The sequence below is a fragment of the Erythrolamprus reginae genome, chromosome 2 (assembly GCF_031021105.1).
Source record: "Erythrolamprus reginae isolate rEryReg1 chromosome 2, rEryReg1.hap1, whole genome shotgun sequence".
NCBI classification, from domain to species: domain Eukaryota; kingdom Metazoa; phylum Chordata; class Lepidosauria; order Squamata; family Dipsadidae; genus Erythrolamprus; species Erythrolamprus reginae.
In genome coordinates this window covers 78,566,386-78,591,637 of record NC_091951.1, presented here as the reverse complement: position 1 = coordinate 78,591,637, position 25,252 = coordinate 78,566,386, and the positions used below count along the sequence as shown (strand labels likewise).

General features: G+C 41.3%; 1 protein-coding gene across 1 annotated transcript in view; it reads left to right on the top strand.

Moving 5' to 3' along the window:
• COL7A1 (collagen type VII alpha 1 chain) overlaps positions 1 to 25,252 on the top strand; it is a 179,312-nt gene that overhangs the window by 54,291 nt on the left and 99,769 nt on the right. The window contains exons 19-33 of the mRNA XM_070736724.1: positions 1,126 to 1,269; positions 1,380 to 1,505; positions 3,994 to 4,140; positions 7,336 to 7,455; positions 8,421 to 8,567; positions 9,697 to 9,830; positions 10,565 to 10,691; positions 10,934 to 11,077; positions 12,377 to 12,546; positions 13,111 to 13,146; positions 15,675 to 15,701; positions 17,792 to 17,884; positions 20,148 to 20,219; positions 21,780 to 21,824; positions 23,830 to 23,898. Coding sequence (XP_070592825.1) covers positions 1,126 to 1,269; positions 1,380 to 1,505; positions 3,994 to 4,140; positions 7,336 to 7,455; positions 8,421 to 8,567; positions 9,697 to 9,830; positions 10,565 to 10,691; positions 10,934 to 11,077; positions 12,377 to 12,546; positions 13,111 to 13,146; positions 15,675 to 15,701; positions 17,792 to 17,884; positions 20,148 to 20,219; positions 21,780 to 21,824; positions 23,830 to 23,898 — 1,601 coding nt within the window. The remainder of the gene's footprint in view (positions 1 to 1,125; positions 1,270 to 1,379; positions 1,506 to 3,993; positions 4,141 to 7,335; positions 7,456 to 8,420; positions 8,568 to 9,696; positions 9,831 to 10,564; positions 10,692 to 10,933; positions 11,078 to 12,376; positions 12,547 to 13,110; positions 13,147 to 15,674; positions 15,702 to 17,791; positions 17,885 to 20,147; positions 20,220 to 21,779; positions 21,825 to 23,829; positions 23,899 to 25,252) is intronic.

Here is a 25,252-nt window from a genome sequence, read left to right as displayed (position 1 = left end):
TCATGTACTGATAAAAACAATAACAGAGCATTGAATCTCATGAATAAAATGTTCTATTATTGATTTCCTGTTGTGTATAATAATAGCAGGAAAGAAATTAAAAGTTTAGGCATCTGTGTTTTGTATCTTCTTGTGATCTGATTTTCATTATTGAATCTGTCAGGACTAAAATTAATTAGCTAACAGGAAACTCTGGGGATTGGAATATATTAGCTGTGATTTCATGTCTCAGATCAGGGAATGTATTATGTAATGTAGTACTATCAATCACTGTGTTGCTGGCCATGTGTTGATTCTTATTTCTTTCCATTCTGCTTTTTTGTTTGCATTCCTTAAGACAGCAGCATTCCTCTCCTTGTTTCATCTTATATGCACATGGAACTCTATTTTTGCACAATGAAATGCTTCATCCATGAAATTTGCATCTTGCAAATTATATTGCATTATATTGCAACTATAATTATTTACATTTAGCCTGCCATATAATGTTTTTGCATCATGTATAGATTGCTGGATAGATGTGAAAATCCAGGTTTCTTAGTTGCTAGATTTGAGTGAGCAGATACCCACAACAAAGATGCACTTATTTATTATATGTATTGATGTATGTATGGAAACTGTGGAGAAAATTTTTTAAAAAATTATTTGAAAAAGATGCACTTTTTTTTTTTTTACAATTTTTAAATTTTGGAAGTACAAGTTTGTTTTTGGCAAACATGTCAGTAAATTTTCCAGAAATACAGTATACATGTTACAGATATTTTCATTTCTTCAACATGCATGTTTTATATTCCTAAAAACTCAAATAAAGGAAGAAATGGGGTAGCAAGGTATACATATTATTTATTTTATTTGTTACATTCCACCTATTCTAAGGCAGCATATAGCCAGCAAATGTTTGCTATAATTTCTGCTAATCAAGGGATTTTAGTGCACATTTTCTCCAGAATATTCTGGTCAAAGAATGACAGTACAAAAGGTTGATTTGTTGATTATTTATTAGCCTGGAAGCATGTATTGGCTGATTTGTACTCTCTGGTGGTTTTAAGATATAAGAATTCACTGTTTTCTTCCTTGTGTGAGTAATCTGTTGCCTCCATCTTGAACACACCTTTTCCCTTCCAGGTCAAGAGATCTCTCGAGTCCTACCAGCTGATACAAACTTCTACACCATTGATGGTTTGAGGCCTGGAACTGTCTACTTCATTGCAGTTTCACCTTTAGTTGGCAGCAGAGAAGGGAGCTCAGCTACCACCACAGTTACAACAGGTGAGACCAGTTATAGTTGCAGGTGAGACAATGCATGTCTCTCTGCCCTTCTTTGCCACAGCTTGAGAATCCTATTACCAATCATTGTTTTTTTATTCTTTGCCTTGAAGGCTATGATCCGGTGGGAACAGTCAGCAGCCTGAGAGTCCTTGAGTCCAGGGGAAATGTGGTCCGCATCTCTTGGGTTGGGGTCCCAGGGGCTACGGAATATCGAGTGGTGTGGAGCCAGCGTAGTGGTAAGTAAGCTGCCAAAGTTTATTGATCTTCTGTTATATAGAAACATAGAAGTCTGACGGCAGAAAAAGACCTCATGGTCCATCTAGTCTGCCCTTATACTATTTTCTGTATTTTATCTTAGGATGGATATATGTTTATCCCAGGCATGTTTAAATTCAGTTACTGTGGATTTATCTACCATGTCTGCTGGAAGTTTGTTCCAAGGATCTACTACTCTTTCAGTAAAATAATATTTTTTCATGTTGCTTTTGATCTTTCCCCCAACTAACTTCAGATTGTGTCCCCTTGTTCTTGTGTTCACTTTCCTATTAAAAACACTTCCCTCCTGGACCTTATTTAACCCTTTAACATATTTAAATGTTTCCATCATGTTCCCCCTTTCTCTTCTGTCCTCCAGACTATACAGATTTAGTTTATTAAGTCTTTCCTGATAAGTTTTATGCTTAAGACCTTCCACCATTTTTGTAGCCCGTCCTTGGACCCATTCAATTTTGTCAATATCTTTTTGTAGGTGAGGTCTCCAGAACTGAACACAGTATTCCAAATGTGGTCTCACCAGCACTCTATATAGCGGGATCATAATCTCCCTCTTCCTGCTTGTTATACCTCTAGCTATGCAGCCAAGCATCCTACTTGCTTTCCCTACCGCCCGACTGCACTATTCACCCATTTTGAGACTGTCAGAAATCACTACCCCTAAATCCTTCTCTTCTGAAGTTTTGCTAACACAGAACTGCCAAAACAATACTCAGATTGAGGATTCCTTTTCCGCAAGTGCATTATTTTACATTTGGAAACATTAAACTGTTTCTGGTTTCCTCACAATAAATGTGAGGAGTTGTAAACCTCTTGAAGAAAATCCTTGTTTGCTGTTGACCTGCAAAGAGTGGCCTTATTTTCATAGGTTATCCATTGGTGCAACCTGATACAATATCAGCACACTGATAATTTCAATGATGGATCAAGTGTAATACAGTGATCCCCCGGGTATCGCGCTCCCGATCATTGCGAACAGGCTAAATCGCGATTTTTCAACCCGGAAGTCAAAACACCATCTGCGCATGCGTGCCCTTTTTTTTTATGGTCACGCATGCGTAGATGGCGCCGGGCAGATCAGCTGCTGGGCAGCTTCCCTGGGTCCCTTCGCCCGCCCACGCCGTTCGCTCGGGCCGCTTCCCAGCTGAGTACTCAGCTGGGAAGCGGCGCGAGCGAACGGCTTGTCCGCCGCCTGCCTGCCCGTGCGCCCGTGGCTCGCCCGCCCTTCGCCCGCCCACGCCGTTCGCTCGTGCCGCTTCCCAGCTGAGTACTCAGCTGCGAAGCGGCCTGAGCGAACGGCTTGTCCGCTGCCTGCCTGCCCGCACGCCCGCGGCTCGCCCGCCCTTCGCCCGCCCACGCCGTTCGCTTGGGCTGCTTCCCAGCTGGGAAGCGGCACTGGGGGTCTTACCAGCCGCTGCCGCCTGCCTGCCCTTCGCCCGCCCTTCGCCCGCCCACGCCGTTCGCTCGCGCCGCTTCCCAGCTGGGAAGCGGCGCGAGCGAACGGCGTGGGCAGGCGAAGGGCGGGCGAAGGGCGGGCGAAGGGCAGGCAGGCGGCGGACAAGTGGCGGGCGCGGCAGCAGCGAGGAGTGGGCGGCCAGTAAGACCCCCAGCGCCGCTTCCCAGCTGGGAAGCGGCGCGAGCGAACGGCGGGCGGCGGGGAAACCCCAATCTTCGGCTCGCTGCTGCGGCTATAGTAAAAACACCATCTGCGCATGCGCAGATGGTGTTTTTACTTCCGCAGCGCTACTTCGCAAAAAACCGGTCATTGCGAGGGGTCCTGGAACGGAACCCTCGCAATGATCGGGGGATCACTGTATATTGTTAAAATGCTCTAAAATGGACTTGGGAATGAAAGCAGGGAATGCTCAAGCAACTTTTTAAAAAAATCTTGCAAACACATTCTTTTAATATATGTTAATTCATTACAACAATGATTTAATTATTACATGTTACATATTTATAACTAGTTTATATTTTACAATGAAGTAATTATTACATTATCACAATTATGCAATTGGATTTAGAGGTGAGAGAAATTATAGTATAAGTCATGGATTTGAAAAGTTAATAACTGACATCACGGCTTTATTAAGAAAATGAAGATTTAAGTAACTTTTTAAAAAATCCCTATGAATGTTAAAAGCAACCTGAATACACATACACACACACACACACACACACACACTGAATGCCTATTACGGTGCAGACTTAATGTGCACATCTTAGTTCTAGGAGTGAAAAACAAAGAAGTCAGATGATCAAAAAGCCAGATGATTTTGAGGCCAAAGTTGGACATTTTCTTGTTTGATGAAAGGAAATGTACAATTAGGGAAAAGAAAGGCTTCTTGTTGCTGTGATCAAGCTTTGTACTTATTTGTGTGGGTTGCAATAACCTTGCCTGGCTTTGGTCATCTTTATCCACTAGTAAGGCCACATTCTCTTCTTTTAAAGGTGGACCTGAGAGCAGCAAACTGGTCCAGGGAAACATTAATTTCTTTGACTTAGAAAACCTGGAAGGAGGGGTCAGCTACATTGTAAAGGTCACAGCACTGATTGGGAATCGTGAAGGAAATCCCGTGTCTATTACTGTCACAACACGTAAGACGTATTTGTGTGTCACATTCTTACTAATCTGCTTTTTGAAGTTGTATGTGGAATTTTAGTCATATTATGCTTTGGTGTCTTTCCTAAGAGTTGGAGAGAAATTATGTGGCATTTTCTACTGTTATTTAACCCTCTACAATGTATTGTTCCTACATTTGTCATCCTTAGAGAAGTTCTCTGATTGCACAAACTATGAATAAAAGAGACTCTGTCTCTGGAATGTTTTAATTTACTTATCTCTCAACACAACATATATTAAAAATTCATTTTCATCTATCAATCCCAGTGACCAGTTAGGTCCCACAGAGTCGGCCTTCTACAGGTTCTGTCAACTAGACAATGTCATTTGGCGGGACCTAGGGGAAGAGCCTTCTCTGTGGGAACCCCGGCCCTCTGGAATCAGCTCCCCCCCCAGAGATTCATACTGCCCCCACCCTCCTTGTCTTTCATAAGAGTCTAAAGACTCACCTATGCCACCAAGCTTGGGGTCATTAGATTTTGCCCCCTGGCCAATAAATGTATATTGTTGATTGAGTGGATGGTGTGTATTTTAATTGTTTTTTTAGTTTTTAGATTTAACTTTTAATCTTAATTAATTGGATTTCAATGTACATTGTCTTTTTTATATGTTATATGTCTTTTTTATATGTTATATGTCTTTTTTATATGTTGTATGTCTTTGGAGAGGGGCGGCATATAAATCCAATAAACTAAAACTAATTGCTTCAAAGCCAATATCTTAGCTTCCATCATTTTTTTCATATCTCCAGCTTTTCCCCACTTTTTAAAGTCCAGTTTCCCCATAATATTAATATAGCATAAGGGAAAAGGGTCAAATCTTTTTTATTGGACATTCCAAATTCCCCCCCCCCCCAACTATAACAGTATATATTATCTCTCTGTACAGTCTTGCTTTTCTCTGCATAATATTCAAGTCAATGCATCACAGACTACCACACTAGTTTGGTCTAGTAAATGCTGCTCATCTCTGGTATATAAATGCCAGATCTGTAAAATGCTTATACAGTGATACCTTGTCTTACAAACTTAATTGGTTCCGGGACGAGGTTCTTAAGGTGAAAAGTTTGTAAGACGAAACAATGTTTCCCATAGGAATCAATGGAAAAGCCATTAATGCGTGCAAGCCCAAAATTCACCCCTTTTGCCAGCTAAAGCGCCCGGTTTTGTGCTGCTGGGATTCCCCTGAGGCTCACCTCCATGCGAAACCCCACCTCCGGACTTCTGTGTTTTTGCAATGCTGCAGGGGAATCCCAGTAGGGGAATCCCAGCATTGCAAAAACGAGTGCTTCGCTGGCAATGGAAGTCCGGAGGTGGGATTTCCAAGTGAAGGGAGCCTCAATGAAATCACAGCATCTCAAAAACATCGAAGTCCTTGAAATCCCACCTCTGGACCTCTGTGTTTTTGCGATGCTGCAATTTCACTGAGGCTCCCCTCGCTGGGAAACCCCACCTCCGGACTTCTGTTGGCAGCGAAGCACCCGTTTTTGCACTGCTGGGATTCCCCTGCAGCATCACAAAAACATGGAAGTCCGGAGGTGGGGTTTCCCATGGAAGGGAGCCTAAGGAATCCCAGCAGCCCAAAAACGGGTGCTTCGCTGGTAACAGAAGTCTGGAGGCGGGGCATCCCAGTGGTGGCGCTGGGTTTGTAAGGTGAAAATAGTTTGTAAGAAGAGGCAAAAAAATCTTAAACCCCGGGTTTGTATCTCGAAAAGTCTGTATGATGAAGCGTTTGTAAGACAAGGTATCACTGTACACTCCATCTCAGCAATCTGCTTTGAGTGTCAGAATCGGTATGAACTTTCATTTATGCTTAAAACATTGGCAGGGAGGTACCCAGCCTCACAACCTGAGGCCTATATGCTTCAAAGTAAGTGACTTCTGCACTGTGCTTGGAAAAAAGACCTCTGATGGGCCAAAGAAGCAGCTGAAACAGTAGATACAGGCAGTCCTCAATTTGCAACCATTAGTTTAGTGATATTTCAATGTTACAAACATCATAATTTAATGACACCATAATCCCTTGCGGGGTAGAGTCTGGGCAACTGAATTGAGTTAGCAGAGGGTTTAATAGCCGGATGCTTTTCCTGTCACCGATGCGGAGTTTGTTCAGCCGTTACATTCTCATTGTGGCCTGAGAGAGAAATATCTGCCTCTACCTAGGATCGAACTCACAGCCTCCTGATTGTGAGGTGAGAGCTCCACCTCTAGGCCTTCACACCACGCATATTTCAAAGTTACAATGGCACTGAAAAAAACCCGTTTATACCCAGTTATCATAGTTAAGAGACACATAATGCATTGTAGCATCTCCTACAGCCATGTGATCAAAATTTGGTTGCTTGGCAATTGGCATGCATTTATGATGATCCTGACTCATGCGATCACCATTTCCCAGCCAGCTTCCAGGAAACAAACCTCAGTAGGGTAAGCCAGAGTTACTTAATAATCATGATTCAGTTAACAACTGCACGGATTCATTTAACAACCATGTCAAAAGAAAAGGTAAAATCAGGTGCAACTCATTTAATAATTGCCATAGCGATAGAAATTCTGGTCCCAATTATATTTGTAAGTCAAGGACTAACTAAAAAATTCCAGGTTTTTTCTTGGAGTAACTATTATGGGGTGATTTGGGCCATTTACTTTCAAATGAAACCATCCCATTAAATCTTGCAACAAATGTTTCCTGTGATGAAAATAGGAACTGCCATAGTAGTTATCTGATCTAAATGTAGTTCATAAAATCATGTACCAAAATGACCTTCCTGATAGTGATTAGGTCACCTTCAACCGCAAACTTAATGTAAACTGCTCCAAACTAGATTGCAGAAAATACAACTTCAGCAATAGAGTGATCAACTTGACTCTGTGGTTTCTTCCACAAACCCCAAAAACTTTCACCTCAGATTGCCTACTGATGATCTCTCCCCTTTTCTGAGAGGTCTGTAAGGGGCATGCACAAGCTCACCATTGTGCCTATCGTCCCTGTCCTATCATCTTCTTTTATCATTATTTACTACTTGTGTTATGCTTATAGTGCTACAATAGATCACAAGTGTGACATCTATTCTCTGTGCTCGTCAGGGTGAGTTCCTATGAAGAGCTTCTCTAGATTTTTCTTTATCACGGGCCACACTACCTGTCCCATATTTATCTTTATTTTTTCAGCAGCTGGGGGCCGGGTAGCCAATTTCCAGGTGGCAGAGACTCAAAAGGATTCTATAACGTTGTCCTGGACTCCAGTTCCTGGGGTTTCTGGCTATCTTCTCACATGGAAATCTCCAAGAGGTTAGTCCTGTATTTGATGTACATCACACCTTTCCTCCAAGGGTTCAGTCATCAAGGAGCTCTGATTTCCCTTCACAACATTTTGTGAAATAGTGTTCAAAGTGTTGACCCAGGTTTTAGTTCACGTTCAATAATGGAAGCTTGCAAGGTGACTTTATATGTTACTCTTTCTCAGTCTAATCTATCCTTAAGGTCTGTTGTTATGACGTGAAAGATCCTACCCCCATGCTTAGATATAGCAATAGCAATAGCACTTAGACTTATATACTGCCTCACAGTGCTTTACAGCCCTCTCTAAGCAGTTTACAGAGTCAGCATATTGCCCCCAACAAGATGGATCCCCATTTTACCCACCTCGGAAATATGGAAGGCTGAGTCAACCTTGAGCCGGTGAGATTCAAACTGCCGAACTGCTGGTAGCCAGCAGTCAACAGAAGTAGCCTGCAGTACGCCACTCTAACCACTGTGCCACCATGGCTCTTAATCTATATCTTTGATATAAACACATGTCAAATAGATTGATATAAACACATGTCAAAGAGATTCAAGCTGCCAAACTGCTGGTAGCCAGCAGTCAACAGAAGTAGCCTGCAGTACTCCACTCTAACCACTGTGCCACCATGTCTCTTAAGCTTCTGTGATATAAACACATGTCAAATAAAATACTGGGTTTAGTTATGCAGTTTCTTCCACTTCCTCAATCCATTCAGAGTCTAGGTAGTTTGCAAATATTAATACTAAATAAAGGATATTAATAAATCATACAAAAACCCCTGGTGTTAATGACTCCACGGTCAATCCCCAAAGATCCAGCTTCTAAAAGGCCGTGAAAATGGAGGCACCCATAACAGTAGTGTAATATAACGAGCATACAAGCCAATATATTGTGAGACGAATTATCTGCACGACTAGCCCTGTGAAAAGTATCCGTGTTAATCCTCTATCATGTTCCTCCTTTGTCTCAGAGGGAGAAGAGGAACGAAGAACATTGCCTGCATCAGAAACATCCCACCGAGTGTCTGGCTTGCATCTGGGGGAGCAATACACCTTTATGATTCGCCCATTGTTTGGGAGCATCTCCGGTGCTGAGGTTTCTATTTCTGGCCAGACAGGTGAGGTTTTGCTTTATGGAGGGATGCCTTTACACAAGTATCTGTTCAAGAGGACAAATGACAAAGCATGTGTGATCAGCCAGGTGCTATAAATTGCATACTTGTGTCAGAAACTCAACCACAAGCAAATAACATTTGATGAATGTCATCACAGCACGCTGTCATTTTGGCATCTCTATAGTTTGCCATGGACACCAGTGGGTCTTTAGAACCTCTTGCTTGCAAGATGCTGGTCAATTACTTTGATTGGCAATGGCTTCACTTAATATTTGGTGGGAGAGAAAGATGAAGTCCTGTTTTTGAAAGGGAATCCTGGGATGTATTTAACAATGATGATCCTATTTTAGGATTTCCTAAATCAGTGATAGCGAACCTATGGCGCGGGTAACAGAGGTGGCCCACAGAGCCATATCTGCTGGCACGCGAGCGGTTGCCCTAGCTTAGTTCCAACATGCATGTATGTGCCAGTCAGCTGATTTTTGGCTCGCACAAAGGCTCTGGGAGGATTTTGGCTTCCAGAGTGCCTCCTGGGGGGATGGAGGAGGGCGTTTTTACCCTCCCCCAGCGCCAGGGAAGCCTTTGGAGCCTGGGAAGGACGACACACAACCCTACTGGGCCCACCAGAAGTTGGGAAACAGAGTGTTTCTGGCCTCCCGAGTACCTCTGGGGGGTGGGAGAAGCTGTTTTTGCCCTCTCTGAGCATTGAATTATGGATGTGGGCACTTGCACATGTGCGATAGCGGGTGCCCACATTCTTTCGCCACCCAAGGGAAAAAAGGTTCACCATCACTGTCCTAAATTGTTAATTTCTTGGCCTGTTACAGAGAGATTATAGGACACTTTTTTGATTCAATGTTGTTTGAGTAGATTTAGTTATTTCTTTCAGATTCATATGACAAGCCATTTATTTAAAAAATGTTTTAAAATATTGTAATATTTAAAAGTAAAATATAATTGATTTAGAAAGTTTTGCGTTAAGAATTAGAAGCAGCTACATAGGAAGTTAAATCTATCCAGTTATTATTTACATTTGGGGTGGGGGTGGAGGAAGGGAAAATCAGACCTTTAACTTATGTCCCCAATCCATTTGATGCCATTCTGACTCTTTTTGAAACATTCCACTCTGCAGTCTGTCCAGATGTCCAGCGTGATGTCATTTTTCTTATACATACAACTCGAGACAAAGCCTACAATGCAGAGGTTGTGCAAAGTTTCCTCTCCAACGTTATATCTACTCTTCGTCCAGGCCCTGAAACTACCCGGGTAACCTACATCATCAAGATTTTGCAGTGCTTCCTTTAACTTGTTTCATTCACACGCACAAAGACATTGAGAGTTATTTTAATGGGGTGAAGTTATAACCTTGTTGATTTTCGATCTATAATTACAAATCAATAGTTTGTCAGTCAGGTGACAAAAGATAAAATTTGATAAAGATGTGTTCTGTAACCTCCATGTAGTAGTGTTTTATTTGGCCATCTAAGTAGCAGTTAATCAAAATGTTGACCATTCAGGGATATGACAGGGGTGGAATCCAGTTCTGGGAAGAAATGTTGGGATTCAGAGAGAAAGGAGAGTAGAATAGTGAGCAAGAATAATGAAAATATAGTTGAGTTCTGGGAAGATAATAAGCATGGGAAAGAAACTCAAAACTGCACCACCTGCATTATAATAGTATAATTTGAAGTAGATTGGGGATTTGGTGGGCTTTTAATTTCTGATGCAGTAGTCTAATTGCATTAAAATACATTCCAAAGCTACTAGCAACTTTTGTTTCCTAATCCTGCCTATCTTATACAACTTATATAACTGAGAAGTAAAGTCTACGGAGAGGGGCGGCATACAAATCTAATAAGTGAATGAATGAATGAATAAATGAATGAATGAATGAATATCACTACTGGTTTCTCTCTGCTCCTAAGTTGGGGAATTTGGCTGCATGCTACTTCATCTTTAGATTCTGCTTTTATCATGTTTCTTTATTCTGTCTACTCCAGGTGGGCATTGCGATGTACAGCTACCGAGGCCTCCCTTTACTGCTGCTTAATCGTTCCAATGATTTAGCAAGTGTCCTGCAGCACATTCGCTCGTTGCGCTATGAGGAGCTTAGTGGCAATTCCATAGGTAAGGGGTCGCCCATTCCTTTGATTCAAGGAACAGGGAGGGAATTGTTAGTTCCTTGTTCAAAGAACTCAGCAGGAAAAGAAAGAAGCAAACCTGTTTCTTTTGAAATTCTACCTGTGACCACGACGTCAATATTCACAGGAATTGCTGATGAAAACTTGAAATGAGCCATGTGTCACTGGTGCTCTTACTACAGTGTGTGTTTCTCTGAATGCACATCTGCCGTTACTTTTTCTATGAAGGAGCAGCCATCAATTTTGTGAAGAGCTACATGCTGAGCCCCACTGCAGGGCGAAGACCTGGCGTTCCAGGAACCTTAGTGATATTGGCAGATGGGTTATCTGGTGATGATGCTACTGGGCCGGCCAGGGAAATCAAAGCTGCCGGTAAGTCTTCATGTCTGGAATGCAGCAAACATAAAAGGAGCATTTGTTGTAGCTGTTGCTCTCTAATAAGAATCTTCCTATAGTTTTCAGATGCTCGTCAAAAGCAGCCCCTTGTAGAATGCCTTGCAGTGGTCCAATTGGGAGGTGACAAAAGCATGACTGTCTATGGAGATTCTCAGTCAGCCAGGTTATGGTTGTCCCGAAGGTGCTTCTACAAGAGGCAACTGGACTTTCTGGGGGTTTTTTGAAGATGTTTCGCTTCTCATCTGTTGTGGTTAGCTCTGGCCCAGCTCTTGCCCCAAGGACTGTGGATGTGGGGGAGACATCCACATGCTGCAGGCCTGTTTTGCCCCCGGGGGAATCTGATGATGAAGGCTCCTCTGACCAAGAAGATATGAGTGACAGGGAGGAGAGTGTGGCAGACAGCTCAGAAGGAGATCAATTATCTAGCTCCTCCTTGGATTCAGAACAAGAGTTAATGATACAGCCACGCATGCGGAGAGCGATGCATAGGCAACAACAACTGAGAGATTATTATCAAAGAAAATGAGGCCACCTGTGGTTGGATGGGGCTGTGGTAATTAGTGAGGCTGCTATAAATAGCAGCCTGTGGGTTTGGCCATTGTGGAGGATTATCTGATCGTTGTGTTTCGTGACTGCTTTACTGACTTTGACTGTTTGTGTTCTGATTTTTCCCTGCTTGGAAACTAAATCAGAGCAAAGTGTGTTTCACTTTGTGAAAGAAGAAGGACTGTGAATTACCTCACAGCTGCAAGCTAAGTATCACAGAATTGATAAGGGACTTGTATAAATTACCAGTTTGTTTGGAGACAAGTGCTCTTTGCTATAACAAAAGAGGGCTTAGTTTAAGTGAATTTTCATTATAAAAAACATTGTTTTGAATTTTCAAACGTGTGTGTGTCTGAAATTTGTACCTGTGAATTTTTGGGAGGATTCTACCAGAGAGCCTGACAGAACATCATCCAAGATGCTTCTTCAGCTCTGAGTAATTAATCAGAGCTGAGGAAGCTTCTTGGATGAGAAGTGAAATATATTGAAAGAAAAACCAGAAAGTCCAATTATCTCTTGTAGAAGCAACTTTAGGTTCTAACCGAGCAGTCTGTCATTTGACTGGTCTGAAAAAAATAGGATTTCCACCCCCACCCACACCCCGCTTGGATATCTTTTAAGTTGCTGAGCTACTAGTAGTTCTTAGTTTCTTCACCTGGACTGCACAATCTCCAACGAATAATTAACATGGAGGATCTCCTCTAAGTTTCCCTGTTGTGGACCTTGCAGGAATCCAGATTCTAGCAGTGGGGATGGATGGAGCTGATCGTGAACAGTTGCGTCGCCTTGTCACCGGTGAAGAATCACGTAATGTTTTCTTTGTGCGAGACTCAAACAGTCTGTCGGAGGCGGAAGGGGGGCTTGCCAGTGCCCTCTGCGGACAATCCAGCACAGACGGGGTAAGGCACTCTCATGCAGCAGTGGAGGGATTGCCAGCAGTTTTCCTAGCGATAGATCCAGCGGTGGAGGAGGTCATTGGGACAATTGGTATGGAAAAGCACTGGCCTCTGGCATCCAGATAGCAGTCAGGCTGGAGAAGAAATGTTGAGGGAGAAAAGAACAATGGCTTTCTATGATTTGCATTATGGCTAGAATTTCTACAGGATGAAAATAGACAGATGTGCAACAGGTGGAATTCCTGCTTTGCATAATAACATTTTACCTTTGATCCAGTTACTGTGCATATCAGGAGTGTCAAACTCAATATTATTGAGGGCTGCATCAGGGTTGTGTTGGACCTCAGGGAGCCAGGCTGGGAGTGGCCAGAGTGGGCGTGGTCAGTTTGATGTCACTCATGTTGGGAGCACCTGTGTTGGCCCGAGCGCTCTGCCAGAGAAAACGAAGTCCAAAATACAATATTACTTAGCACATGACCTGAGTCTAAAGCCACACCTCTGATATGTAAATGTTTGCGCTGTAGTTATCTTAACACGCTCCTTTTTATTCTTTGTGGGCTTTTTCAGACGATACCAGATGTCTGTGATGTGCAGTGCCCTAAGGTAAGTCACTGCACAAGGTTTATATTCATAAACAATATATGTTCCCTCAGGTGGCAAAGGAAAGATAAAGATTAAAAACCAAATTAAAAAATGTAGGGTCATTTTTTTTAAATGAGAGAAATTCCTCTTATGGCAAGGTTGCCCCAATTTGTTTTATTCATCAGTATTATTAAAAGAATATTTTAAAAATATTTCTTTAGAAAAGAAAATTAAATGGTTAAAAGTATTTGTTGAACACTTGTACTATTTTCAAAAATATGTAAACTGCCAAGATTTTCCAGGGTAGCTTGTAATATATTAAAATGACCAAATAACGTTCTAAATAATTAAAATATTAAACAATGAATTAAAGCATGACATTAAACCTATAACGCCACACCATAATTTGCCACACCTCATCCTGAGAACGCACTCGAAACAAGGCCTCCAAAAGTGATCTCAGGTTATGGACAGGAATAGGAAAAAATATTCCACCAGATATTTCAATCATGAGCTATATAGGACTTTAGAAATTAATACCAGCAGTTTGAATTTGCTTTTAGGGCCACAGCATCAATGAAATCTCCAATCTGTCTCAAATCCCCAATTTAAAATGCAAGCACTAAACTTTTGTTCTAAAATATATACATATCTGAAGAGAAAAAGAACTTTTAACAGTTATTCACAATTCCTCCCCATTGTATTATTAGAAGGATATTAAAAAAGCTCATAAACTTAAAAAGTGAAGCAGAGAATAAAGTGATTGTCAAGTCGGTGCAGAGGTTGGTGATAAATTAACAGCTTGCCACACTATCTATAGAAGGCCTGATGTTTATGGGAACTTGGGACGGGTGATTTTCATGAGGGAACAGATGCAGTCACAAAGCATTCTTTCGAGTGGTTCAAGGCCATCCTATGCCCACCCACCTGGCCGGAAGCAGAGGAAGGACTGGCCACGCTGACTCAATAGTGTCAACCCCCAACCCCCAACATTTCTCCCTCAGACTCTCCACGATTGACCTCTCCAGGTTCCTAAGAGGCCAATAAGGGGTGTACATAAGTGCACTGATGTGCCTTTCGTCCCCTGTCCAATTGTCTTTCCTTTCCCTTTTATCATATGTATTCTTTCCTTCCCACCTACTTCTCTTCCTCTTTACTTCCTATCTTTTATATATCACTTAATGTCTATTCTCTTTCATATGTATTGTATATTGGACAAAGAATAAATAAAAAAAATAAATAAAATAAAATCTGAGTGGGCAAAGTGACGAGTGTATGGGTGGGGGACAAGGGATGTGAACTTTCAACTGGGTGGGAAACTGAAATTCAGATTTCAGGCCAGTGTAGGTGCCAGGATGGCTCCGGGCAACAAATTGGAACTTTGATGAGCACTTTGACTTGGACTCTGATTTAGTTTGCATGCTACCTGAAACCTTGACAATGGTCCTTGTCTTCATTAAAATCCATAGTGGTTTTCCATGAAATGCAATCCTCTAATGCAGTGGTTCCCAAACTTGGCAACTTTAAGACTTGTGGACTTCAGCTCCCAGAATTCTCCAGCCAGCTGTGCTATGCTATGCTGGCTAGAGAATTCTGGGAGTTGAAGTCCACACAAGTCTTAAAGTTGCCAAGTTTGGGAACCACTGCTCTAATGCATCTCCCCATTGGAGTCCTTTTGGAGTCCTCAGGGAGGGGTGGCATATGAATCTAATAAATAATAATAATAATAATAATAATAATAATAATAATAATAACAACAACAATAACAACAACAACAATAATAATAATAATGCCTTACTTTTTCGTAAGCCGAAATCACATTCACCATCATCAGGCTGAAGTTTCCAAGCTTCGTGCTGTTGTAAAATGGAAGCTTGGAAACTTCAGCCTGATGATGGTGAATGTGATTTCACCGAAACGTCGCATAAACATGCAAAATATTATAGTGTGTGTGTATATATATATATATATATATATATATATATATATATATATATATATATATACACACTGTTTTGTTAAAGATCCTATTACCATCTGTTATGATTGTTTTTTATGTTTTGTATATTTGTAAATTAAAAAATTTAAATGTAAAAATAAAAATAATAATAATAATAATAATAATAATAATAATAATAATAATGCCTCAAAATTATCTCACAACTTGAATGTTGACATCATCTTATCCTTTACGGCTCTTAAGGGGAGTGTGATATGTTAATGTATTTTGCTTTATTAATTAGACTAGTGGATGGGACAGAATCCAATTCTAAGAGATACTCAAAAAGAGCTAAAGAGAAACATAGCTACTCAGTCAAGGAAACTTAAACTGGCCAATCTTGATAAGAGGAAAAAAGAAGGGAAGATTGCTTTTCTAAATTGGTTCAGCACCATCTTCTTTCTGTAGCATGACCACCAATCTCTCTTTGGTAGCTGGGGAAAAGGGAAATAGAGTTCCCATGCATTCCTAATTTAAAACAATTACTTAAATATATTTTAGGTATATGAAGATCATATAATCAAGCCTACTATTGTCTCTTTTCCTACAGGGTGAGAAGGGTGAGCCAGGTGAGCCTGTGAGTATCTGAAATTTATTGTAGAAGGAGGTGTTTCAGATTCTTTTAAGGGAAAGTATAGATCATTCCTTGGGAATTGACCATTTATCTATCCATAATTTTGCAGGGACAGAGAGGACAAGTGGGAAACCCTGGCCCTTCTGGAAATCCGGTAATGTTTGGTGTTCTTGAGAACAAGTCTAACATGTGATGTGGAGGAGGCTTGGTCCTGTTTCTTGAGCTCTCTTAGTTTGATTTGCCTCCTTTTGTTTGTGGGGGGGATGACAAACATGATTAAAATCATTGGCAGAACCTCTCTCAGAACTTCAAAGAGTTTCTACTCCATTCAAATCACCAGAAGTCTTAAATAAAATAAGCTATTTTAAGTTTGAGATTAGTTAGATGATTTGATAATGTATTTAGTTTCACCGGTTCAACATTTATCACAGAGGAAAGATATAGAGAAAAATAAAACTGGAAAGAATTTTTCAAATAATAGTTAGCTTTCTAGAAATTTCTGGCCTCCTCAATTTCCTTCAAGTTCCTTTAAAGTTCATTTGCTTTTCACCAAACTATGTACAGATCAATGGCTGCAGAAGTCTTTTTTCCAAGGCTAAATGTTTCCAAATTACATGATTTTTGAGTTGATTGTGTTGCTGTCCAAGGAGAGATGTTTTAGTTCCATTGCACAGCATCATTAGGCAGAGTCTCTGTTACATTCTATTAAGAGACAATAGCATTTGTAAGTTAGACTTTATGCATAATGTTTGTGCATTATGTTATACCATTTCTTTAAAAAAAAACAAGAATTTTTTTTCATCCACTTGCTTTTACAAATAGGACGTATAGATCTGATAGAATGGAATTTAACGTTACCTAAAATGGAACAGTCCTGAAACATATATCAACATACCAAGTTTTTGAGCTCCCAATTATAGTAGCAGAGAGATACATTTAACTGTGTCTCTCTTTATCAAAATCTGTGTACATACATTGGCTATTTGGAGTGTCAATCAGAAAATCAAAGAAATCTATGGATATTGTATATAACCTCCCCACAACACAGGATAATCTTCCTAAATCCTAGAGAACCATTATGAGAGATATGAAAAAATAATTTTATTATGCAGCCAATAGTTATTTATGATATTTAAAATGACAGTCATCTCAATGCCAGGAAACTACAGAGCACATAGAAGAGGGATTTTGCTGTAAGAAAATAGTCTCACTTACCTGATCACAAGGAAACTGAAATGTTGCCCCTTAAAATTAATTAAATTTTGGTCTTTCCCCTCAGCTTCTCCCCTTGAGATTCGTACTGCTGTTGTTCTTTCATTTTTAACAGATTAACAGAGTTAGAAGGGACCTTGCAGGTCATCTAGTCTAACCCCCCACCCAACCAGGAGGTTCTACATCTGCCTCTACCTCCTGATTGTGAGGCAAGAACTCCACCTCTAGGCCACAGCAGCTGGGTTTATAAGAGGGTATATTCATGTAGGATATTGACAATTAAGTACAGTGGTATCTCTACCTAAGAAAGCCTCTACTTAAGAATTTTTCTAGATAAGAACCGGGTGTTCAATATTTTTTTGCCTCTTCTCAAGAACCATTTTCTACTTTAGAACCCGAGCCTGGAAAAATGTCCCAGGAAATTTGAGAGCGGCATGAAGGCCCGGCCAGTTTCCTGCCATTCCCCCTGGGTTTCTCTCTCTGGTGCAGTGTATGGGAGGTAGCCTCGTGCCGGGTGTATGGGCGCATGCTCCTCCTCGCCGCCTCAAGTCCCTCTTTTTTTATTTTTAAGCCTTAAATTTTTTTGATTCCCCTCACCTCACCTTCTTCCTTTGGCAGCTACTGTCTTCCTCCTCTTCTTCCTCCTCCTCTTTCCACCCAAATTCTGAGCTTTTATTTCTTTCCTAATGGGTTTGCACACATTATTTGCTTTTACATTGATTCCTATGGGGAAAATTGCTTCTACTTACAAACTTCTCTACTTAAGAACCTGGTCACAGAACGAATTAAGTTCTTAAGTAGAGGTACCATGTATAGTAATCTAGCTATAAGAAACAGAGTGTACCCAATTATACAATAAATGATTCTTTTCCCCCCCTCAGGGACGCAATGGGATCCCAGGTCCTCCAGGTCCAGTGGGACCTCGGGGTCCCCCAGGTGACACTACTGAGAGGCGGGGTGAAAAAGGAGAGAGGGTGAGTTCTTACAGTGTGAATGTACAGTAGCCTGAATGAAAGAGAAAACCAAGAGCTGAACTTTACAGACTTTCCTCTTTAAAAGGAGGAACTTTCATAGTTCCTTTTTTTCTATCAGTCTTTATCAAATTTTGTGTCAACAATCAGTGAACTCCATTACATGCATCTTTTAAGTTAAAGAGTGCCTCTTCTGACAAACCATTTTTAAAGCTTTCTGTCTTCTCTTATAATGTGTGGTTTAGTTCTCTTGCCTGGGTCTTCTGGAACTATCTCTTCTGAAATTCTCTCTCTCTTTGCTGTTCATCTCCATCTGCTTGCAGACAATATGGTTTGGATCTCATTGGTGGCTTGGTGAGTAGTGGGTCTTCCATTATGTGAAGAGTGGCATTTTTGGTTACAGCTCTAGATTAATTTTCTAAGAGGAACTTCAGTTGCAATCCGGTGTATTTTACAGATTTCATGTAAATCTGGGACCTGATTCAGATTGGTGTGCTATAAAATCTTTGCCCTTTGTTTTTGGGTCCTGAAAATTAAACCATTATTGGAATGATAAGTGTTGTTTGCGCTTGCTGCAAATCTTCTAACATCTCTCTATATTTCTCTGAAATAAGAAATTCTGGATTAATAAAGATGATCCCTAAACAAAACAGTTTTGAATTTGAAATTGTATGTTTATTTATTTATTTTATTTGTTTTGTCAAACAATTATAGGGTGATAATTTGTACAAATAAAACATTAGATAAGTAATGATAAAAAGTAACAATAGAAGTCAATAGGACAGGGACGGTAGGCACAGTGGTGCGCTTATGCACGCCCCTTACAGACCTCTTAGAAAGGGGGAGAGGTCAATTGTAGATAGTCTAAGGCTAAAGGTTTTGAGGTTAGGATTAGAAACCACATGTGTCTGTATCTTTATTACTTCTGATTACAGTTAAAGGCTTACATGACTACATTTACATTAACGTAAGTACATTTTACAGGAAATTGAGAAAATCAAGCTGCAACATATTTTTATGATGTACAGTGATCCCTCGATTATCGCGAGGGTTCCGTTCCAAGACCCCTCGCGATAATCGATTTTTCGCGATGTAGGGTTGCGGAAGTAAAAACACCATCTGCGCATGCGCGCCCTTTTTCCATGGCTGCGCATGCGCAGATGGTGGAGTTTGCGTGGGCAGCGGGGAAACCCCGATCTTCGTCTGCTCGCTGCTGCTGCGGCCGCCCAGCAGCTGATCTGCTCGGCAGCGCAGCAGCAGCGAGCAGACGAAGATCGGGATTTCCCCGCCGTCCACACAAAGGGGAAACCCCGGCTCCTCGCTGATGCCCCCGCTTGCCCGCCCGCTCGCCCACCCGCCGCCCGCCAGCAAGAGGGGGAGAGATAGAGAAAGAGAGAGAAGGAAAGAAAGAGATGAGAGAGGGAGGAAGAGAGTGTGAGAGAGGAAGAAGCAAGATAGAGAAAGAGAGAGAGAAAGAAAGATGAGAAAGGAAGAGAGTGACGTCATCGGGTGGAAAAATCGCGATATAGCGTTTCGCGAAGATCGAGATCGTGAAAATCGAGGGATCACTGTATTAACTTTCTGTTGGTAAGATTGATTTTATATAACTAAGCCTTCAATTGTGAGTTCCTGCCCAAAGTGTGATAGCATATAGAACTGAAACAAGAATATCTTTATGGGAATTAGAACCAATTTGCCATGTGATGACATTATGACTTGATGACATTATACTAAATTTGGTAAGCATATACATACATATAGAATGCATACTAGCCTTACAGTAGGATGGAGGAAAGTTATATCTCTATAAAGATTTGTTTAAACCTGCAAGCCATTATTTGATAATTGATACGAATCAAAGTCTAATTGTGAACCCAATTTTCCAGCCTTCCATGAAAATGCATTGTGCAAATAATGTAAATTTCATACTTGTAATATTTTGCATACTGATACAAAATGGCATCAGTAAATAATAATGCTCAATTACATTGACGTACCTGACATTTTGGCATCATCATAATTTTCATTAGATACCTTTGCAACCTTTTCCTAACTGGCCCATTCTGGATTTGTTCAACTCTTATCTTCAGATCATGTGATGAAGACAGTTGGAATTTAGAGAAGCTGAAATTCTATCTGTGTTTTCATGGCTACGCTTTTGATTCTTAAATTGGACAAAATAAATAAATAAATAAAAATAAAATAAATAAATAAATGTAAATAATTTCTGCAAAGGTATGTCCTTAATGTTTCTATTTTCTTCTAGGGATTTCCAGGAGCAGATGGGGCAACAGGGTCTCCTGGTCTACCTGGCAGCCCAGGTTCTCCTGGTCAGCCGGTAATTAATCCTTTTAACATTTTACCATGTATAGTTGCATGCAAACACATTCCTATGTCCCTAATGCTTTGCTGTAATTGAGATAAGTTTCTGCCACCATAAGTTAGAACCTTTGAAATATGTATTTTGTTACTGAACATTTTTTCCTTCATGGTCACAGTGAAGCGTGCAGCTTTTGTTCTTAAGCAGAAATAAAACTTTCTAGAAATGAAAGGCTTTTGTGAAGCCTTATATATTTAAGCATTTTGGGTTTGACATAGTGTTGTGACTTCTCCACCAGTACAATTCTGCATTATTTTAAAGGTGGTGCAAGTGCAAAAACCCAAGACCTATGCCCAGTCTCAGTTTGATGAACCAAGTGCCAAAATGAAAAAGAAAAAAAAGGGTGTGGATCTCTGCTTGGGACAGAAAATATATACTGGTGCCAAACACAAAGGCAAAGCACCTCTGGCTTTGTGATTGTTTCTTCTCAACATCTGCATATTATATTGATTCCCCATGTATATGATTCCCCAAGACCACAATTAAGATCTCGTTACTTATCTACAACTGAAATACTTCATGTACTCAGTACTAAGTTCATGTTCTAACCATGTTTAATTTGTTTGTTTGTTTGTTTGTTTAATCTATTTATATGCCGCCCCTCCCTTATTTGATGCTAGGATTTATTTTCAAATACAGCGATACCTCGGTTTGCCCCTCATCATACAAACTTTTCGAGATACAAACCCGGGGTTTAAGATTTTTTTGCCTGTTCTTCCAAACTATTTTCACCTTACAAAGCCAAGCTGCCACCACTGGGATGCCCCGCCTCCGGACTTCTGTTGCCAGCAAAGTGCCCGTTTTTGTGCTGCTGGGATTCCCCTGAGGCTCCCCTCCATGGGAAATCCCACCTCTGGACTTCCGTGTTTTTGCGAGGCTGCAGGGGAATCCCAGCAGCAGAAAATGGGTGCTTTGCTGGCAACGGAAGTTCGGAGGTGGGGTTTCAAGGACTTCCGTGTTTTTGCGATGCTGCAATTTCGCTGAGGCTCCCCTCGCTGGGAAACCCTGCCTCTGGACTTCCATTGCCAGCAAAGCGCCCATTTCTGCGCTGCTGGGATTCCCCTGCAGTATCACAAAAACACGGAAGTACGGAGGTGGGGTTTCCCATGGAGGGGAGCCTCCAGGGAATCCCAGCAGCGCAAAAACGGGCGCTTTGGCTGGCAAAAGGGGTGAGTTTTGGCCTTGCACGCATTAATCGCTTTTCCATTGATTCCTATGGGAAACATTGTTTCGTCTTACAAACTTTTCATCTTGCAAACCTTGTCCCGGAACCAATTAAGTTTGTAAGACAAGGTATCACTGTATATTGCTTCATTTTACTCCTCCTGTCTCTTTTCTTACTCCCACCATAGGAAAACAAGTCCTATTCACTTTTTCTCCCCTCTCCCTACTTCTCTTGATAGGGCAGTCCTGGCCTTCCTGGTCTCAGAGGAAACCAAGTAAGTAAAGCTAATATTTGCCATTGAACTCCTTGTTTCCATCTGAAGAGCCATTTATTCCTTATCTTTTGTCTTTCAGGGGGAGCGTGGCCTAATTGGGCCAAGAGGAGAGAAAGGTGAGCCGGTAAGTAGATCTCTGGGAGTTTGACTGGGGAAAAGATCATATAGAGGTTATTTGTTGTGGAAGGATATTGTTAGTACAAGGTACATGGTTGTTAGGGTTTGCCATTGTAAACTCCCTATTGTTGTCTCTTGTACTATCACTTTAAATATTTTGGGCTGGTTCGTCATAAGAGGGCGCCAGTACTCCTTCCCTCAATGATGCTTTAACACTCATTCGCTTTTGCTTTGCCTTGAGGGGGGAGTGTATTTGCTTAGTGCTTATTATATTGGATGGCTTAGTGCTTGCTATGGATTGTTTCTATTTTGTATATATGTAAATAGTACTTATTAAGCATAACTAAGTCTGTGTCTTTTTCTTTGGCTTTACCACACATCCACACTCTGTTAAAATTCTCTGCTCAGTGTATGTCAAAGGTCTCATAGCCTAGCTATACCGAGACATACCAACAGATATGTAACATTTCCATGTAATGTATGCCCTAATTTCTCTGGTCACTCTGCCTAAGCAGTACTACAACAGCAGAGTTGCTGATAGGGCATCCTAATGATAAAAAGGGAGCATCTTCATACTGTCTGGAAGTAACAATTGTTCTGGCATCATAAGTTCAGAATGGAGATAATTATCTGGCGATGATCTCATTCAAATGGGAATAAACGTGGGTGGGTGTAAGAAAAATAGTAAGACCCTATGTCCCATTTGCCTCACATAACCCCCTGTTCAGGTGAAAAGAGGAGATCTGTTCCTCTACAAATATGGTGACACAAGATACCAAGAAATGTATAAATGACCTTTAGAAAGAATGAACAGGAGAGGTGGAAATGCGGTACCTGTAGAACCAATAAAGGCATGAATATCAATGATTAATGAACCTTGAAAAGTCCCAAAAAGTCCAGAGAGATATACCCAAAAAGGAGACGGACAACAGACAGAGAAGTGCTGAATCATTAAGGAAACACCCCCAATATGGGAGTGAAAAATGTATAAAAGTGCTGTATTCTGTACTGATTAGTTACCCTAGAGATACATGGACATTTTCCGTGGTCTCTCTGGCCTCAATATGCATATTGATTTTTGTTGATTTTTTTTTAAAATAAAGTTTTTTCCCTCTTTTATTAATCTTGGACTCCTGGAATTATTCTCACAGTGATCATAAGGAAGAAAGCTGAGAATACTTCACACTCTAAGCTGAAATCTGCCATCAGAATGGCTTCATCGTAATGCAAACAGAAAGCTTTGCTTTTATCAACCCATCTCTGTTTACAACCTGATATTTTACTAATACAGTACTGGTTTTCATACATTTAATCAAAGTAAAACTGTGGCACTCTGATCCCTCATTTGGGAGTTGTCTAAAACAGCGTTTCCCAACCTTGGCAACTTGGAGATATTTTGACTTCAACTCCCAGAATCCCCCAGCCAGCGAATGCTGGCTGGGGAATTCTGGGAGTTGAAGTCCAGATATCTTCAAGTTGCCAAGGTTGGGAAACGCTGGTCTAAAACATAGAGGGCTCCAACCTGCTTGTACTAAAAAAAATTCAGGTTCATTGTAAAGTGATTAACAGTAGCAGAAATGTTAGAGTTCCTGCACTGTCCCACTTAATTTCTCCTATTCATGCAATTATTCTTAGCAGAAGGAAAAGTCCTGATAAATATCAACTGTGAGTCACACTTTGTGATCCAGGCGTGAAATGCTACCACTTCGCTCGTGCCTGTCAGTCATTGGAGAGCTGGTCGTGAAGGCAGCACGAGGCTCCGCCTACTTGCCCAGACGCCGCCCACATGCGCAAAGCGTTCTGTGTATGCACAGAGGGTAAAAGAACCCAAATGGCAGCGGGTGGGCGGAGCCTCACACTGTCTTCGCAACCAGCTCTCCGACAACCAACAGGCACTGTTGTGATCTCTTCAGTTTATGCTTATAAAGATGTTTCCATGTGCCTCCCAGATAGGTTCTTCTTTAATTCCTAAACTGTACGATATGATAACATTAAACTTTTGTCTTGGTCAGGGGGAGCCTGGAATACCATTGAATGGAGGAAGGGGCCTTCCTGGACTCAAGGGAGAGCCTGGCAATCCAGTAAGTAACACCCTACAGACCAATTGGAGGGAGAAGAAAGAAAAAGAAACAGCATCCCCGGAAATGTAGGGGTGGGGGAAGGAACTATCCTAACCTTCATGAAGTCCTCATGTATGTGTCACTTGCCACATAGGAATATTTCTTTACAGCAGCCTATGGCTACTTTGCCACTTCTGGTCTCACTTCAAAACATGCCCAGCAATCCTATGGATATTTACCATAGTTTTCAGAGTATAAGACACACTTTTGTTTGGAGGGAGGAAAATAGAGGGGGGAAATCTACCTACCAGGTATTCACCTGGCTAGCGTCTTTAGTCTGTTCAGCTTCGACACATTATTTTATCCCCTGGTTAGAGCTGAAAAGGCCTTTTTCAGAGGGAGTGGGCACGAAAGCAAGCCTGCAAAGACTTAGGGCAGGAAAAACTGCTTCGGAGGGAATAGGAATAAAATTTATTTATTTTATTATTTATTTATTAATCAGGTTTGTATGCCGCCTGTTAAGTCTGTAAAAAGAAATTCTGTAAAAATACTGTCTCTGTAAATTTTAAATGTGAATAAATCAAGGTCGCGTCTGATTGGTTAAGACGCACGGCCGTTTCTTTTAGGCGCGAGCCTTTAAAGTATAAATAGAGCTGCTTTTGACACTGACAGCTCAGACGCGTTCCTGGCTGGAGTCACTTGTTTACGAGCTGAATAAACGGAACCGTCTTTACCATTTCTGACTGGTCTGATTCATTTCACTGGCGACGAAGGTGGGATTCATTTCACCGCCCCTCTCCGTAGACTCGGGGCGGCTAACAGCAATAATAATATAATGTAAACAAATCTAATATTTAAGTTAATTTAAAAAACCCCAATTTAAGAAACCAATCATACATACTGACATACCATGCATAAATTTTATAAGCCTAGGGGGAAGGGAAAGTCTCAATTCCCCCATGCCTGACGACAGAGGTGGGTTTTAAGGAGCTTACGAAAGGCAAGGAGGGTGGGGGCAACTCTGATATCTGGGGGGGGGTTGGTTCCAAAGGGTCGGGGCCGCCACAGAGAAGGCTCTTCCCCTGGGTCCCACCAAACGACATTGTTTAGTTGACGGGACCCGGAGAAGGCCAACTCTGTGAGACCTAACTGGTTGCTGGGATTCGTGTGGCAGCAGGCGGTCCCGGAGATATTCTAAATGCAGCAAGCCAGGAAGATCATTAGCACAGCTTTAAAGGCTGAAAAATACCACTTTTTCATAGGGAGTGGGAATGAAAACAAGCCTGCAAAGACTTAGGACTGAAAAAACCCCTCTTGAGAAGGAATAGGAAGTTGGGAAGATCATTAGCACCTAGTTAGAGCTGGGCAAAAAAAG